The sequence below is a fragment of the Lithobates pipiens genome, unplaced genomic scaffold (assembly GCF_037356315.1).
Source record: "Lithobates pipiens isolate NorthernLeopardFrog02 unplaced genomic scaffold, aLitPip1_a1.2 Scaffold_25, whole genome shotgun sequence".
NCBI lineage: Eukaryota > Metazoa > Chordata > Amphibia > Anura > Ranidae > Lithobates > Lithobates pipiens.
The window spans coordinates 16,648,464-16,666,339 of NW_027507787.1; the positions used below are offsets into that span (position 1 = coordinate 16,648,464).

The 17,876-nt window shown below is 40.5% G+C and overlaps 1 protein-coding gene and 1 long non-coding RNA gene across 4 annotated transcripts in view; one reads left to right on the forward strand and one right to left on the reverse strand.

Moving 5' to 3' along the window:
• Positions 1-17,876, reverse strand: part of PAPSS2 (3'-phosphoadenosine 5'-phosphosulfate synthase 2) — an 83,220-nt gene that overhangs the window by 15,962 nt on the left and 49,382 nt on the right. Inside the window, exons 2-8 of one of the 2 annotated variants that reach the window (XM_077454140.1) lie at positions 16,333-16,450; positions 13,440-13,675; positions 12,517-12,655; positions 7,996-8,114; positions 7,698-7,811; positions 6,635-6,746; positions 3,892-3,933 (exon numbers count right to left, since the gene is read on the reverse strand). In XM_077454140.1, coding sequence (XP_077310266.1) covers positions 3,892-3,933; positions 6,635-6,746; positions 7,698-7,811; positions 7,996-8,114; positions 12,517-12,655; positions 13,440-13,675; positions 16,333-16,450 — 880 coding nt within the window. The remainder of the gene's footprint in view (positions 1-3,891; positions 3,934-6,634; positions 6,747-7,697; positions 7,812-7,995; positions 8,115-12,516; positions 12,656-13,439; positions 13,676-16,332; positions 16,451-17,876) is intronic. The other variant, XM_077454141.1, reaches the window with a different exon arrangement.
• Positions 16,975-17,876, forward strand: part of LOC143930127 (uncharacterized) — a 33,455-nt gene continuing 32,553 nt past the window's right edge. Inside the window, exon 1 of one of the 2 annotated variants that reach the window (XR_013262717.1) lies at positions 16,975-17,464. This is a non-coding gene — a long non-coding RNA (uncharacterized LOC143930127). The remainder of the gene's footprint in view (positions 17,465-17,876) is intronic. The other variant, XR_013262718.1, reaches the window with a different exon arrangement.

Here is a 17,876-nt window from a genome sequence, read left to right on the forward strand (position 1 = left end):
TGGAGGGTAAAAGTTTGACGTCATTCCACGAGCGCGCGCAATTTTGAAGCGTGAAATGTTGGGTATCAATTTACTCGGCGTAACATTATCTTTCACAATATAAAAATAAATTGGGCTAATTTTACTGTTGTCTTATTTTTTTTATTCAAAAAAGTGTTTTTTTTTTCCAAAAAAGTGCGCTTGTAAGACCGCTGCGCAAATACGTGTGAAAAAAAGTATTGCAATGACCGCCATTTTATTATCTAGGGTGTTAGAGAAAAAACAATATATAATGTTTGGGGGTTCTAAGTAATTTTCTAGCAAAAAAAAAAAAACAGTTGTAAACACCGATCTGAAAAAGAGGCCTGGTCCTTAAGTGGTTAAAGAATAATGCAGACTAGATGATTAATGCACTACAACAATGCCTGGATCAAGTGGAGGAACTGGGCAAGTAAGGCTGTGCTTCCTGTATGCATACCACGGCTTACATTTTAAGTGCGACTTTCAGAAGCTAGTTTACATTGAAGTAGCACATTAACTCTATAAAGCCATTGCCAGCAAAAGTTAAAGTGACAGTAAACTTTGGTTTTAAAAAAAAAAAAAAAAAAACTGAAAATTATATTTGAGAAAAGGTTCTGATCTCAAAAAAGGAACCTTCTATTGCTCTCAGCCTTCTATTTTTTTTTTTGCTGCCATCACCTCTGACTTCCTGTTAGAGGGTGGCTATATTTGTTCTTTATGGTCCCATTGTATGTAGAATGTAGCCACCCTCTCTTGCTCGCCCCCAAGATGGACTACAGGATGTGTAGTGTGCATAGATCAGTTCATGTGGCCACAACATGTACTGCTCATTCAAGATGTTACAAGGAGGCAAAACTTTTTCATAAAAAAATTGATTTAAGGGCCATCAATTGGAGGATGTGTATGGAGAGGAATAAGCATAATCATTTAGTTTTAAAGTAGTTGTAAACCCACTTTTTTGGACTTCTACCTATAGTTAAGCCTAGAATAAGGCGTGCACTGTTTAGGAGATATTTCACTTCTAGTCTGCTGAAAATTCCAACGGCGCATGCGTAGGGAAGAAACTAAACTAAGTCCCTAGCCTGTGCCATTAATCGCGGCTCCCATGCACATGCGTGGGAGTGACGTCACGCGAATCACAGAGCCGGAGTCCACGGCCCAGAAGGAAGAGGGGCCAGAAGATGAACGCTGCCTACACAGGGGATATCGCTGGATTCTTTTGCAGGTAAGTGGAACATAATGGGCTAGTATGTGATGCATACTAGCCCATTATACTTTTCATTTGCAGCGAGCAAAAGAGGAAGTAAAACCCATGAAGGTTTACTTCCTCTTTAATTTCATCATAAAAAAGAATGGATGTTCTGGGGTTGCTCTGCTAACGATAGCAATATCCCTTAAATGACCATCCTATGGGCCCTGTTCACAGAGGCATACTACAGCCTACCCCATGCGAGACCTGTGTTTGCCCGCTTCAGCATGCATGGGTGTTCCGTGCATCTCAGGGCAGGCAGTCCTATTCATATCAATTGGGATGCAGGGGCTGCACAGACACACTCGCTGCTTCTAATTTGACATCTGTGTGGGGGAACGGCCCTTAACGCACACTGTCTGCGTTCAGGACTATGCCCCCACTTCTGCACAGATTGAAAATTGGGAGCAGCCGCTGTTTCTGTGCAGCCCCGTGTCCCAAATGACATGAATGGGACTGCCTGCATTGGGATGCATGGAAAACTTGTGCATTCCCGTGTGGGTAAATAAGGCCTTAGACAAGAGGATAAAAGCATTTGGCATTGGTCTCGTAGTACAGAACAAAAAAAGGGTACACATTTCTTTGAACATTGGCTGCAAGGTAGGTTTAAAAATTGCTGGGAAAACAACTGAAAAATGTAAAAGCAAATTAACATAGCTTATTATTACCATTGATGTTACCATTTTGTATGAGCAGTAAAGCAACTATAATCACAGCACAGCATTTATAGTGTGTTTGGTTAGCAGGGTGGTTTCACATTTGTACACAATGGTCACAATGATAACATAAAAGTGCCTTTGACTAAGTTGGCACACTGGGCAATCTGCCTTTCACCTACAGGTTTAGCCTGCAAGCCACACACTATAAACTTCTCAGGAGATCACATTGGTACACTAATTCATTTTCAAAGAGCACAAATTGAATTCCAGGTCTACAGCCAACAAAAGGGTGCTGCAAATTATTCAGACGTTACACCAACTTTTGTTAGACGGAGAGCCATTCCGATATGCAGAATCACAATGAAAACAGTACAGGGATGGTATATGTAATATGTTGGTATAAAAAATATGCTTGTACTCGATTTAATATTCTTGTTCTCATAAAGGGATCCTGTCACCAATGCTTTCGTTTTTCACATGCGGGCAAATTATTACACTCAAAAGAGAAGTGTGGGAATATAAAAAAACAACAAACATTTATACTCACCTAGGTGGCTGCAACATTGATCCGATGCGACAACAGTCTCTCGCACGGTCCTCTACACTGAGAGCTGAGCGATCAAAGACCTCCGATTGCTGAGTTCTCACTCTTCTGCCAGGGAGAAGTAGGGCCAAAAGAGCTTTGGCCCCATTTCTCCTTTAAGTGTTATAACATGATAGAGCCCAGAGCACGCCCCTCTTTAAACAGCCCTGCCTTAACAAGTGCATGTCCAACCCAATTTTTTTTAGAGGGATGGATAAGGAATAACATTTTCCTTACTGTTATCTAGGGCTCCATTGGATAAATGTAAATCCAACAGCAACACAGAAATTCAGATTTGACTTTGTGTCCCTGTTTTGGATGACTTTCTGTCTGGTGAACGTGTTGTCAGGAGGACAGGAAGCGACGGTATATACTCTTTAATGGAGCCCCAGATAGCAGTAAAAACCCCAAAATAGGATTGGTGATCCTTCACCACTCTTTTCAAAACTAAAACAAACCCTGAGCCCATGCAGCAGAAATTCCAGTCCTCTGCCCAGGTGCTGTGCACAACTGACCACAGACATGACTGGCTGTGCCGCTGTACTTGGGTATACCCTGGTACACATGTAAACAGAAGTAAAGCGTGCAGGGGTATTCCATGGATAGAAATGTACTATTCTTGTAATAAGACCCTATCCTATATAAGTGTTTATGTGAGTGTTAAATCAGTGGCTTTGTTTACCCTTTAGAACGCATCACCTTATCAACTTTGCTAGATCTCTATGTGACGATGGATGCACATTGGTGACGTGTACTGGTCCTACTGGGTTCCTAATCATTTTAGGAAGGCCAGAGAACTCAGGGGTCTAAACAAAACACACAGTAACAAGACTGAACTTGCATTCAAGCCAGATATAGAGAAAACATACATTATCTGCCCAACAGTGATGACAGGTTTCCTTTAAATGATATAGGACTTGATATGCTAGAGTGCCAGTAAAAAGAACTGGAGATCCAACCACTGGATTCATTCCTACTCCGCAAATAAGGAACAAGACTCCACTTCCTATTACTAACACTCTTTTAAATCAGGCACATAAAGCTACTATACCACCCCGATACTTGTACAGCTAATATTCGGAACGAAAATTAAGAAGGCACATACAGTCTTCTACAATAGAAAGCAGTAATTATCACGTTATAAAGGTATTACGTATCTGTGAGTAGTAAGCGGGTTGCACTCATAGAATGAGCTGTTTCTAAAGGTTGATATTAAAAGGATCATTTTGTTTTTAAGAGCTGCTCTTATCTACAAGTGCAACTCGCAAGATTCCATTGGCTACATGCTCACTTACCAGCTAAATTAAGTCAATAGAAAAAAGAAGGTCTATATGAATTGAGACAATTTCGGCAGCTGAGTAAGATTGCATACAAATACCTGCTCAACAAAGTAAACTCACCAACAGACTTTGTGAATGATAAATCTGAGTTATGCTTCGTATCTAAAGAAAAGTGCAGTTTAAGAAGTCATAATGCAGCTACTTTACACCGTATAAGTCTATTCACAAATTGTATTCCTTAGCCAGGAAATTTCAGAGCTAGTACCACTGGCTAGAATGATTTTATGTACTTATAAAAGACATGCCGCATTGTTTTTCTTAAAAGGTAAATTATAGGGCATTTATTATTCAAAGTAACATACATCTGGGTGTATACATCATTCATTTAGTCATTTAACCCACTCTAGTGGTTATCTGTATATTAGACAATATGTTTAGCATACCATCTTAGGTTCCGTTCACACTTCTGCGGCTTGTCACGCAACTTTGGACATCAAAGTCATATGACAAGTCGTTCCCCATGTTTTCCAATGAGAACCATTTATATATATGCGATTTAAAGTTGCAGCAACTTCAAAGTAGTTCATGCACTACTTTGGTCAACTTTCATGCAACTTGAGGGCCATAGCTTTCAATATTAACCCTCAAAAGTTGCATGAAAGTCATACCTGAAAGTTATACAGTGCAACATTGTCCATTTATCACTAGTCAAATCCAAAGTCGTATCAAAGTTGCACCCATCCAAAGCTGCAAAGTTGTGTCAAGTTGCACTACAAAATCGGCACAACTTTGGAGTTGTACAAGTGTGAATGGAGCCTAAACAGATGTGGTAAAGTAAAATGGTGCCACATTGCCAAGCAGAAGGAACAGTCTGCATATAAAAGTAAATGAGTGCCCCATGTACAATTACAATCATTTAGGCTTTGTCTTGTCTATCAAATTACCACTATAGTATATATATTATAATATAGAGTTTAGCAGTGTTTGATGTTTGGGAGTTTATTTAGTTAATTGGCCACATGTATAATTAATTCTGGCCATTGAAATTAAATGCTGAAGTGCTAAATGTGCCCTAGTGCCTTGGCCAAAAACTCTTCTCCTAAAAGCAATTCTCTGTGTTCAGGAGAGGAGCTTTCGACTGCCTCTAAACTCTGCCGCTTCTAAACTCTGGTACAAGCCTATGTGTGAATGGGCATATAGGGGATGATTTACTAAAACTGGGGAGTTCAAGATCTGGTGCAGCTCTGGATATAAACCAATCCGCTTCCTGTTTTTTTTTTTTTCGCAAAGCTTAAAGTGTTACTAAACCCACAACATTCAAATCAGTCTGTATATGCGGTAGAGCATGCATATTATACTCAATGTGGTACCTAAAGGGTTAATCCTTTCGCACTGTGTAAAAACAATGCTTGAGACAGTCTTCTCTGATCCTTCCCTTCATTTACTGTCCCCAATCCATCTCCTCATAGTACTGAGCCTTTGAGGCACTCTGCACATGCTCAGTTTGGTGTGTATTGCTACTGAGTTTTTTTTTGGGAGGGTGCATGTGATCAGCAGAGGGCCAATCAGCACTGTCCAGACAGTCAGGGGTTATGTAGCCTTTTAGAACAGTCAGGATTGAGTGAAAACTCCTCCTACCAACTTTAACCAGTGCTCGGCCTGACACTGATAGAAGTCACAAGACTTCTATATACGGATGATGTTTTTATAGTTTATAGATAGTTGATTTTACTAAAATAAATACTAAATAAAATAATTGCATTTCCGTGTTCTGCATACTGTGGGAGACCAGACATAATAAACACAGAGTCCTGGGTTTAGTAACACTTTAATTGAACAAGCTGAAGTTGATTGGCCATCATGTACAGCTGCACCAGATTTTGTACTCTCTCTATTTTTAGTAAATCAACCCCATAGGCTTTCATTAAGTGGAGTTCACGGGCAATTGCAAAAAAAAAAAAAAAAGACACAAAACACAAGTTTAGGAGCGGCCGTGTCCATGAGGCCTTACAGGTTAAGGATAAGCATAGAGCAACTGAAAAGGCATTCAGATGTCCCTTATATAGAAAACATACGTTCTGTGCTACAAATAATGAGGCTATTTTAGCATGCCTCATAAAAGGTATGTTTTTAGTACAATATAAAAATAATACATATATAAGCATGAACTAAACAGAATTGTTAGAGCCAGTAAATGACTTTTGTTAAAACATTTATTGCATATATATATATATATTTTATTATACTGTTATTCCAGGGTACAACCTGACTAGTGGCAATCCCTGAAAGATTCTTACTATTCACGTCTGCGTCTATACCACATGACCTCCTAGTATCATTACTGGAGTTGCTAGATGCCAACAGACCTTCTGCCTCACACCTGATAAAACTTTGGTCCCTGGGGATCAGTAATGAATGGGTCTGGCAGTACCAAGACCTTCTTCATTACTGCCCACCTGGAAATCCTGTAGGGCTTAGATACACATGCTAAGCTTTGTTATTCAGTCATTGCCATTTTAAGGCCTTGTACACATAGGGGGGGGCAGTTGAATGGGGATGCACTGCGATTGCCGTGCAATACATGTGGTTGCGGCTCAGTAGTGTCATCTTACCAAGATTAAAACAGACAGTGAGGAAGTGACACATTTCACTGCAGATTTTTCAAAGGGCTGGTAAGAGCTGCCGCTCATATGAACATGCCCTTAAATGCATTACATTATTAAAATTATCCCCATAACTTTGAGGTTAACCACTTTAGAGTTATCTTTACAAGAAAGGGCTTTAATATCTGAAAGTAACCTGAACACAGTGCATCATACAATTGTGTGTACATATTAAGAATTGAAAAGAAAACAGACTGTACCATCTAGAAGGGTATTGAAATGCATGACTTGCAGGTATTCCCTTTCGCGCATAAAACCCTTTAGTGGTGTGGCCCAGCCTTCACTCAGAATCTGCACCCATTGGAGGTCCAGCTGCAGGAAGTAATACAATGTGTTTTTTTTTTTATCTCAATGAACATAAAAAAATAAAAATAAAGGTTATGCCTTTGGTGATAAAATGATGTGATTCATCTTCTCAATTGTGAATATCCCAGCTATGGTTATTAAATCAAATGTATAATATACCCAGTGCATATACTTGGCTACATACCATAATGTGTACATCTTTTTTTAGTTTTGGATAAAAATGGGAAGGGTTACATCTTCTGTCAAGATGTTTACTGCTGTGTGTGTCCCCATTGAGAAGAGATTGAAACCTTTATTTGTAAGGGTGACAAAGAAAGGGGAAATACAACATTTTAGAGTTGTCTCCAGAACAAGAGAAGACAGGAAATCTTCAAATGTGGATGCCCGTTGAGGGGACAACTGTATAAGAGGGAAATTCCCCTAACTTTGAGAGATGTAATATAACTTCCGGTTTCATCTCAGTAACAGGTGGTGAAGGGCAATTTCCCTAAAGGTAAACAGACACCAGAAAATAACATGGCAGAGGTTTTAACACCTCTCTACTTCATCATGCACTAAAAAAAATAAAAAATAAAATAAAAAAACAGGTGTCGGCAGCTGGTCAGCCAACAATTATTGGCCCAACACCTTGATTTGGTGGGCCACCCACTCTAAAAATTGATAATGGGCTAGTATAAAAGAGGAAGTAAATCCCATCAGGGTTTACTTCCTCTTTAAGTTTCCAGAGCAGTGACAGCAAATAATTTGAGCTTCAGTGCCCAGGGAGCAGTGTATGAGCTAGGCACCTTACCAAAGAGATTTTTTTTTTTTTTTAATGCTTCATTTAAAAGATAATAAAAAAAAAAAGAGGCAAGCATGTAAATGAAAATAAGACTCGGAACACTGGGGTGAGATTTTGCTTTCTGACAGATTCCCTTTAACAGACAGACATGCAAGGAGCTGCTGAAAGTTTTTTACCGTAGTGATCTGAACTGAAGGCAAGTTCTCAGCTTCTTCCCGGGCTTCATCCAGTCTGTTCTCGGGCACAAATAATTCATGGACGTCCTTTGTAGCTGATGAAGGGACAATAGCCTGTACAAAACAGTATTGTGGATGATGATTGTGCACTCCTTCGGTGTAGTAGATTTCAACATAACACACTGGAGAGTAATGGAAAGTGCAGAAAGCCGCTACCCCACAGACACTGAAGATGATGAACACAGAATGCCAGTCTATCAGTTCAAAATCTGCCTGCTGCATTTCAGTTGTATCTTACCCCCTCTTGCAAAAGCTCCACAATATGCTGGATACATTCATTTACAGAGTTCAGGTTGGTCTTCAGCACCAATTCTGGAGCTTCTGGTTTCTCATATTCAGCATCAATTCCAGTAAATCCTACCATACAAAAAGAAAGGTTAGATGTTAATTTTCAGAAGACGGCATTGTACAGAAGATATTAATAGACATCCATAGCAAAATGATAAACACCCACATCCTAAACAGGGCTCCTCATAAATGCTGTCTGCTAGGTGCTAACTAGCCTGGTTAATTGTTAGGGTGATCCACTGACTTTTGCCCTAAACTTGAATTTGGTGCACCTCTCTCTTCTGTCACTAGGTGGCATTGTGGCCTAAGAATGACATGAGCATAGTGAGTTTGGGTTATGAGTGGATAGGTTGTCACAGCCAATTGGTAGGAGCCGCTTTGGCCCCACGGACTGCTGGGAGAGCCTATTTATTCAGGAGTCATGTGATCGGGGTTCTGTGCCACCCGGACAGCTGTCTGGATGGATGTGTCTTGTATTGCTCCAGGTTGCTAGGCCAGAAGCCTGGGGCCTACCCGGGAGCACCTGGCTGCTAGGCTGTTTGAGGCCTATCCAGGACTGTGAGAAGCAGCATGGGGTTAGGGCTTCAGGTCGGGAGCCTAATCAAGTTGCAGAGGTTCAGCCGGATGGGGAACCAAATGTTGCCAGAGGTGAAGGAGAAGCAGTTGCCATAAAGGACAACCACTACTGTTATCAGAGGCCAGTGCATGGAGTCTGAAGAAGTACCAGAGCAGCCTTTTTCACTAGCCAGGGACAGTGAAGAAATTGGAAATGTTCGACAGAGTCAAGTCATGGACCCAATGGGTAGCGTGGATGAAGTTTGAGGAGTATACAGTGGGTTAGTTGTGGAAGAGCTCAGGGGATCCAGCGGCAGCTGGGATCTTGGAAGTCTAGTGAGAGACTGGGAGCTCAGTGTGAAGATCTACAACGAGATACTGCAAGTTACATGTGCAGATCGCTATTGACTGTTCAGTTGCTATAGGAGACAGCAGTTCTACAAAATACAGTGCACTGCATTCAGCTTAAAGGCCCTCTACCTGTATAGCTGCCTGCCTATTACTATTTTTGGTCTGCGGAGTCTGCCAATTGCTATTGCATTTGCCTACGGGTGTGCTATTGCATTTGCCTAAGGGTGTCCTGGCCCTAAACCTTCTCTCCCCCAGTTCTTGTTAAGAGACAATAAAATCTATTTTGTTGCATTCAAAAAGTGACTGATGACCTAGTTTCCAACTTGCATTACACCAACCATGCCCAGTGACCTGCACCCCAAGGAGGAATGCCAGCTGCCCCCGACTCTGGAGGTCAACTTCAGGCCACTGGAGAGTGGGGGCACCGCTACATAATATACAGGCAATTGCACTTCAGATCATTATCCCCATCTAGAACAAAATCCAAAGAATCTTCTAATAAACCCATAGAAATACAGAGCTGTTAAAGAAAAATTTGTAGATTGCAAAAGGCAACTCAAACCGAGTAAGTAGATCCTTTACAGTAGTGTTTCTCATCCTTTTTCTCAGTCAAGGCACCCTTTAAAATTATACACAATCTTAAGGCACCCTATTCAAAAATATAAAAAGACTAAACGAATTGTTTGACATAATACAAAGGCATCTACACACGTAGGCCACACAACATTACAGGTGATTCATTTTTATAACGCAATATATCTTTGCACACTGGTACTGACTAGTATTCAAGCATTTCTCTTCTCTGTCAGTTTCTCTCCCTCGTTCAGCCAAAGTAAACCCAGTGCTGAGAGGGACAAGGAAGGGGCAAACAAGGTCATCTTCAGACCAGCAGCTGACCTGCATGGTGCCGAAGTTTGTAATGCTGCACAAAAAAACCTGTGTCTGTTGACAATTGTTGGGCAATTTGGGACAATTTTTAGGCATTTTACCAAGGCATCCTTAAAGAATACAGAAGTCACCCTGGTTAAAAAAAAAAGTGTGCTTCAAAGCCTACCATATTTTTACTTTAACTAGTTTGTTTGGGCAAAGTTGGCCCAAACAATTTCCTTAACTAATAGATGTGCCTGCTTGTCAGCAATCTATAATCTGTATGTAGCACATTGGCTACATACAGTATACAGCACGGTGTTCCAGGAATGGGGACTTCCTGTCCGCTGCCAGCACAAAATCGAGTCAGGTTGAGCACTGTTCAGTCAAAGGAAGCCTTTTATATTTATCAATGAATACAAGGCTACCTCTGATTGTCTGAGGTAAAGATGCAGGCTGATGATGTCACAATCTCCACCTCAAAGGAAGCCTTGTATTCATTCCTAAAATACAAAGCTTCCTGTGAGTGGCTGAGCAGCAGCTGTTCCAGCAGAAAATGGTAAGTAACCATACCGCTGCTGTAAAAACAACATTGGAGGGGGATTTATCAAAACTGGAGACTCTGGATCAGCTGTACATGGCAACCAATCAGCTTCTATCGTTCATCCAAAGCTTAACTAAACCATCTGAAGATAGAAGCTGATTGGTTGCCATGCACAGCTGCACCACGTTCTGGCTGTTCTAGTGATAAATTCTCTCCAGTGTATAATGTATGTAGCTGATGCTATATACAGTTTATACAGTTCTGATAGCAGGCACATCTATTAGTAAAGGTAATAGTTTGTTTGGGCCAGCTTGCCTCAAGCACACTATTTAAAGTTAAAGTAAACCTAGAGTTCAGCTTTAGCCTTAGAAGATAGTAAACCATGTTCAATAAAGAAGAAAAATAAAGGTAAAATATTGAAAAGTTATTGTAGGTGGTGGTAATAGTGTAACAAATGAAACAGTGCTAGGTTGATATCAAAGATGAAAGTCTTGTGAATAATTTTTTTAAATTAGCAAAAAAAAAAAAAACTCATCGCCGTCCTTAGGCAACAGGAGACACCAGGAGTGAGACTGCCCATAAACTGCTTAGCAGCAGGTAATTTCCGGGTCCCTTGCATAATGCAGGGACCCCATAGGATAGTTCAAAGGGCACACTCCCTCTGTTTTCCTGTTCCCTTACTGTTTTACAGGTTACTATTAGTTCCTGCAGCATGCTTTCTCCCCTAGCAACAAGCAACTAATTGGCCAATTATGTCAGTTTCTGCCGCGAGCCATCTGAGCCCATATAAAGCCTGTTCACTCCTCACTCTGCGAGCCACCTGAAGAGGACTGGACCATGCTCACCTTCCACCCTCCTGTTATTCTACTATGTCACAGTGTTATTTAGTGGGGTTTAGTCATTGAGTCTAGTCAGTCATTGTTATTTGATTTGCTATATTTGTTTTTTTGGGGGGCATATGTGAATTTAAAGGTATTTGGGTAATTTTGAATTGTCAGAATTTTGAGTGAAACCTTAAATAAACAAACACTGTGGCCAAAAAAAAATGACCATTCAGTCTTATAAGTTGTGTGTGTCTCTTTATTTCATGCTTTCATGCTATTGCTTCTTTGTGCTATCCAATTCTTTGGACTTTGAGAACTGTTTCAGTTATCTTGCCATTTCTGAAATTAATGTATAAATTATGAGCACCTCAGGCAGTCGGTGCTCTTCAAGCAGAGCTAAACCCTCCAATCCTTTACAGCCAAGGAAGCGGCCATCTTGGTCTCCGTTTGTTCTGCAGCGTCCTAAGTGCTGCACATGTGATCAGTTATGACACCAGCCATTTGATGACTTAACAGTTCAGTTAAAAGCCAACATAAGCATACTAGTAACACACAGTAACTGTGCATGCTTTGAATGTGACTGTTTTGGAAAACAGTTAAATTGGTGGCTTTAGTTCCCCTTTAAAAGCATAGATAAGCAGGAATAGAGTTGTTGTCTTAAAGCGGAACTGAACCCTCTTATCCTTTACAGCCTGGGAAGCTGCAATCTTATGCCCCGTACACACGTTCTGAATATCGTAGGAAAAACGGTCGTCTGAGGAAGGATCGTACAATTTTCGGATCGTGTGTACACTACTTTCGACAGCCAATCACGACTGTTCATCCGATATTATTCGATCGGACATGCATGGAAATTTTCCCCATACGATTCCAGATCGTACGATTTTCATTTAGTCAGTATAGTTGTCGTCCGAAAATACAATACAAATACATTACAACACATGACATCACTTACGATTTTTTTTTTCTATCGTGCGAGAATTTTTGTGACTTTATTTATCTATTCAATTTCTACTTGCGATTATTAACCGAAAACAGTCGTACGATATTCGGATCGTGTGTACGGGGCATTAGCCTCTGTTTGATCTGTAGTTGCCATGATGCTGCACACATGATCAGTTATGACACTAGCCATTTGATGCCTTGACAGTTCCGTTGAGAACAAAGCACCTGTGACAGTTACCATTCATGGCATTCCTTGAATATAACTGTTTTGGGAAACTGTTAAATCAATGGGGTTGGTTCCACTTTAAAAGGAAGAAACAAATATAACAAATATTTTAAATATAAGTAGATGAATTACACAATAAAACATTTTTTTCTAACCCACCTTTGATTTCTCCAGCTCTGGCCTTCTTGTATAAACCCTTCACATCTCTGCTTTCACAGATATCTAAAGGAGCATCCACAAAGATCTCGAAAAATGGCAACCCAGCAGCGTCATGTACTTTGCGAGCTTCCATCCGATCCTATGAAGGCCAAAAGAAACCAGAGTTCTTAGACTTATAAGAATGGACCCCAAGAAAGATCAACCATTTTCTCTTAAAGCAACACAGGGCATGAAAAGTACAAAATTCAACATTGACGTTTAAGTGTTTAGAACCTCCACTACTGGGACCCTAGGTTTAAACAGGGTATATTTAATGGGGAGAAAGATTAGGGGAAATAAAAACAAAACAATGCATACAAGAGGCTATTGATCTTTCTTCTTTTACATTAAACCACTATGGATAACCACTTTCTGAAGGAAACCTATCCCAAGATATTTGGAGCCTAGCACTACCTAACTCCTTCTCAAATTACTGGTTGTTTGGCTGCTTCAGGCTAGAATGCTGGCCTAAAACAAGCTTGCAGATCAGTAAAATCAGAATGAATTCAGAACTTCTTATTTGAATTTCAGATCACAGAAAGTACTGAAGCCATTGGTTTAATATGGCATCCAAGCAACTTGAATTTCCAGATGCAGTCTCCATAAATGGTCAGTACAGGTATTAAGGACATTTTATACAGTGAATTTTATACAATTATAATAACATTGCAAAGGAAAGAGAAAGTGTTGTTCTGATCATCAATCATTATTCAAACATTCTCTTATCAAGTGCAGGTTAAAATACAATTTCACTTATACAGAACTGTGTCTCACCTGTAGCAGCCAAAGGTACGAATGATATGATTTGGGGATGTTATGATCATGTGTTACATGGAGCAAACGTACATTTTGGGGGTTAAGCAGACCCCATGTAAAAGTAATACCTTAGCATAAGGAGAGATGAAGCTGGTAATGCACACCAGACCCGCATCGGCAAAGAGTTTTGCAACCTCAGCAATACGGCGGATGTTCTCTTCACGATCTTCGGAGGAGAAGCCCAGGTTTTTGTTTAGTCCATGACGAATGTTGTCACCATCAAGAGAATAGCAGGGAATGGCATGGCTCACTAGGTATTCTTCAAGGGCAAAACCCAACGTGGTCTTGCCAGCTCCCGACAAACCTGCAACAAACAAAGCATATCACCCACACTGGACAAAACACCAAGCACAGAGGCCAAAACTAAAGATCAAAGGCCATAGATTATCCTGGGAATCATCGCCCAACGTCCCCTACCTGCAACAGCAATTGCTCTGGTTTCATACTGTAGAAATGTCCCAGCATGCAGCAAAGTTTTTAAACATAGTGTTACAGTCTTTCTTCTCAAAAATGCTGTTTTTGTGATTTCTTACCTATATAATAATATCATATTGTCACAAGTGTTTGACACCCACTTCTTGATACTTCAAGAAGTGGGTCAACAGAAGGCACCATTGCTCCAATACAACAAAATAGTCAATATAGGCAGTACAAACATTTCCAACAATGAACATTAACCAGGAATTCGCCAAGGTACTGTTCATCTTTCTATAGTATGTATGGATTGGGTACGCAAGGTACCATGCCTATTTGATGGCTAAAGTTGGCCAGAGACATAGGATTGTAGCATGGTAGCCAGATACGTCACACAAAACTGTCCTTTGTTTAGTATCACATTCTATTACAGTGGTGGCTGGTTTGTTCTTTTTGGGGGGGTGGCAAACAACCCCAGTGCTATCAGTGTCACCGATATATACCTGCCCCCCCCCGGCGGCGTGGCCCTGACAGGACCCCCCCAGCCACCAGGGGTGCGGCTGACGGCGCGGCACTGACAATAAACTACCCACCCTGCGAGTGGTCCAGCCTTACCCACTCGTGTGGTGTCCTCTCCTCCTCTCTGGGAGTGCGGGCATTAGTGGTTCTGGTGTCCGCACCTCAAGCTTCCCTCCTGGCTTCCTCCTCCATGTCTCCTCTTCCACCAAAGCACTAGGCATCCAATAGGATCGCCTTACACTTTGGCCAATGAGGAAACAAACCTCACCACCTGCCAGCTGATTGGCGGGGAGGACCTTTAGTCACACAACTGGGTGGGATCGAGCTGCAGTGCACTGCACCCCGAGCCAACCCTTTTTTGAAGCCTCTTAGAGCCTCTGGCTCTAATTGTGTGCTTAAACTTTTTAAAAAAAAAAAACACCCCCTTGTGTGCCCTCTATGGACGGCCAGCCACTGTTGTATTACCAGCCTAGTCCACAGTGAGAAATAAGGAATGGCATGGAAAATATCTCAGTGCCCATATAATCTTATCATTATAGAAATAGGCCTTTTGCACACTGCTGCCTGACAATGTTTGGTTTCAAGGCTTACAGGCGATTTTTTTTTAACGGATGTAAACGCAGCCAATTCTTTTCAATGTGCATGTACACATGGATGTTTAAATAAGTGCTGCATATTGATTATTTAAAAAAAATAAATAAATAATAATGCAGAAATCAGAGTTACTGGTCAGTATTTGTGCATGTATAGTTGCAAATATGCCACACTTTCTTCGTTATTGAAATAAATCTAGAAGAATATATATATATATATATATACACACACACACACACTTGTGTGTGCATACTCGCAAATAAGCGCAAGGGATTTATAGCCCATTCTTGCATTTCTTTTTCTGCTCAAAACATCAGTACAATGTGCAAGAGGCCATCTCAAATTTTGTAGGTGCTTTTAGGTCCTATGACTGCAACATAAAGGATGACGTGATCAGACAAGTTGGAAGGCCTTGCCTGACCCTTTCTGCTTCCATGAGAAGGAAGCATCAGGACTGTGTGCTCCCTGAGAAGTCACATCTGCCCTGTCCCTTTCCAATGCCTGAACAGAAATGTTTTTGCAACTCCACAGATGATATGGTATGCTGGTGCATGTGCTACCAACACTTCTCTAATTTTAATATGCTAAACAAGGTGTAGCAGTCATCTTCCAATCAAGCCAAAGCTGGGCAACAAGGCACCTTAATTTAATACGTTAAGTTATAAACTAAATAAAATCTATACGCATTTGGGTTACATTATATCATGATGAAACATGATACTATTTCTTGTATTTAGGCCTCGTGCACACGTTTTTTTGCAAACTCTCCTAGAAGCCTTTCCTCCTGGCTGCAGCATTTTGGCAGGAAAAAAAAAGCGTGATGCTTATAAAATTGTCTAAAGCTTTTGCAAGTTTTTAGGCATATTTACAGGCTTCAAGAGCTTGGACGTTAATTTAATTGGCCAGAATAATCATTTATTCTGGTCATTGAAATTAATTAATGCTCAAGAGCTAAACGCGCCTAGCGTTCAGGCGAGTTTAGAGGCATTTAGCAGCATCAAGCATTTTTTTCTGCCAAAACGTTGCTGCTCCTGGAAGCACTGGCGTGTGGGTGTTTTTTTTTTCTGCCTCCAAAAACCCCTGCCACTAAAATCTGCTAAAAGCCTATGTGTGCATGGACACATAGGCTAACATGAAGGTGAATTTAGAGCATGGATCTTCAAAAACTATGGCCATCCAGTTGTTCAGGAACTACAATTCCCATCATGCCTAGTCATGTCTGTGAATGTCAGAGTTTTACAATGCCTCATGGGATGTGTAGTTTCGCAACAGCTGGAGGGCCGTAGTTTGAGGATCCCTGATTTAGAGGCAGGAATACATTTAAAAAAAAAAAAAAAGAAGTAAAAAACAGCTTGACGCCCGTAGAAGCAGCTGCAAAAAAAAAAAAAAAATCAGTATACATGAGGTCTTATGGGTAGAAGAAAGCCACCTTACCTGTCAGCCAAACAGTGCAGCCTCGAAAACCCGCTCTGGTGCCAACAACTTGGCCTCTCTTGTTCCTACTCACATGGTGAGATTGATATACCACGTTGGTGGACTTCTGCAAATGGCCCTGGAAAAAGTAGAATAAAGATAAACATACTTGTGCTATCCACTATTCTTCAGATGAGTTTGCATATTTATAGCATTTTCGTCTTAATATTATATTAATATGAAGTCTGTAGAGAGAACTGCTTGGTAAACTTCTTTAAGTATACTTAACTTTCTCTGGACTTTTCTGACGGCTATAATATAATATTGAGCAAAAGTACTTGTTAAGTTAATGAATGTATAACCCTTTACACAGGACACGTGTTTCATGGACACATTACTATGTTTCATATTTACAGTCATCACCCCAAGGACAGTGACCTGCAACTACTGGAGATAGGATCACCAGCATTCAAGAAAAAAAAAGAAAAAAAAAAAGATGGTAGAATATATAAAAGATAAGAGGGTCATAGTTCTCTAGGGCTGTGTAAGAGTTCAGTGAACTGGCAGAACAATTTACTTGAAACACTAGGAAAGGAGGTAGAAAGTCCAAGGGCTTCAAACGTATAGTACATAAACTGATGATGCACACAGACTAACACTACATGTGTAATGGTCTCAGATCAATTCAGGAACAAACAATGGTCACCAGTGAACACCTACTATAAGAACAACTTACTAAACTAGTGTAACCAGGATTGTACTAGGCTAGGCACACTGGGAATGAGCTCATGCTTAAAGCGACACAGAAATCTGCTATAAAAACCAAAAAAAAAAAAATATTCAAATATGCATTCTTAACTTAAAAACGGCCTTCAATTACTCTTGGCCTCCTCCAACATTTCCAAATTCCTTTTTTCTTTTTTTTTTTTCTGCTACGGTGATCTGACGTCCTGTTAGAGGGTGGGGATGTACGTCCTTCATGGTCCCACCATGTGTAGAAAGATAGCCACTCCCTGTTGATGGACTGAGGACTATGGGATGTATAGTGTGCATAGAGCAGTGCCCATGACTGGATTGCTTGTTCCAAAAAAATGGAAGTGAGGGGGAAAGGACAGTTTCCAGAGCCCACGGAGGATGTTATAAAATAAACACGGTAAGAAACTATTTAAAGAAAAAGGGATTATGGGGTACATGGATTATAAATTATGTAATATTTTTCTTCATTCTATTGCATCAGTATCACTTATGTGTGCATAAAATCAGTAAAAGGGGTAACGGCATGAAGTATGTGAGGTAATGAACTAATATAGCAGTATACTAACCTGGGCTGTTGTGTGAAGTAACGTATATCAGATAGTTTTCATCTTTATGTTCAGGACTAAAGATCAGGTCAAAGCCCTATCCAGATTGACTGCTGATATGAGTAAGATAGAGTAAAAGATATGGTTTTCTTTATTAGCCTGGGTTCACACATATGCAAATTGGATACGTTTTTAACCACATCCAATTGGCATTACGTGACTGCAAAGGGCTTTCATCGCAGCCGGTTCACACATGTGCAGAGC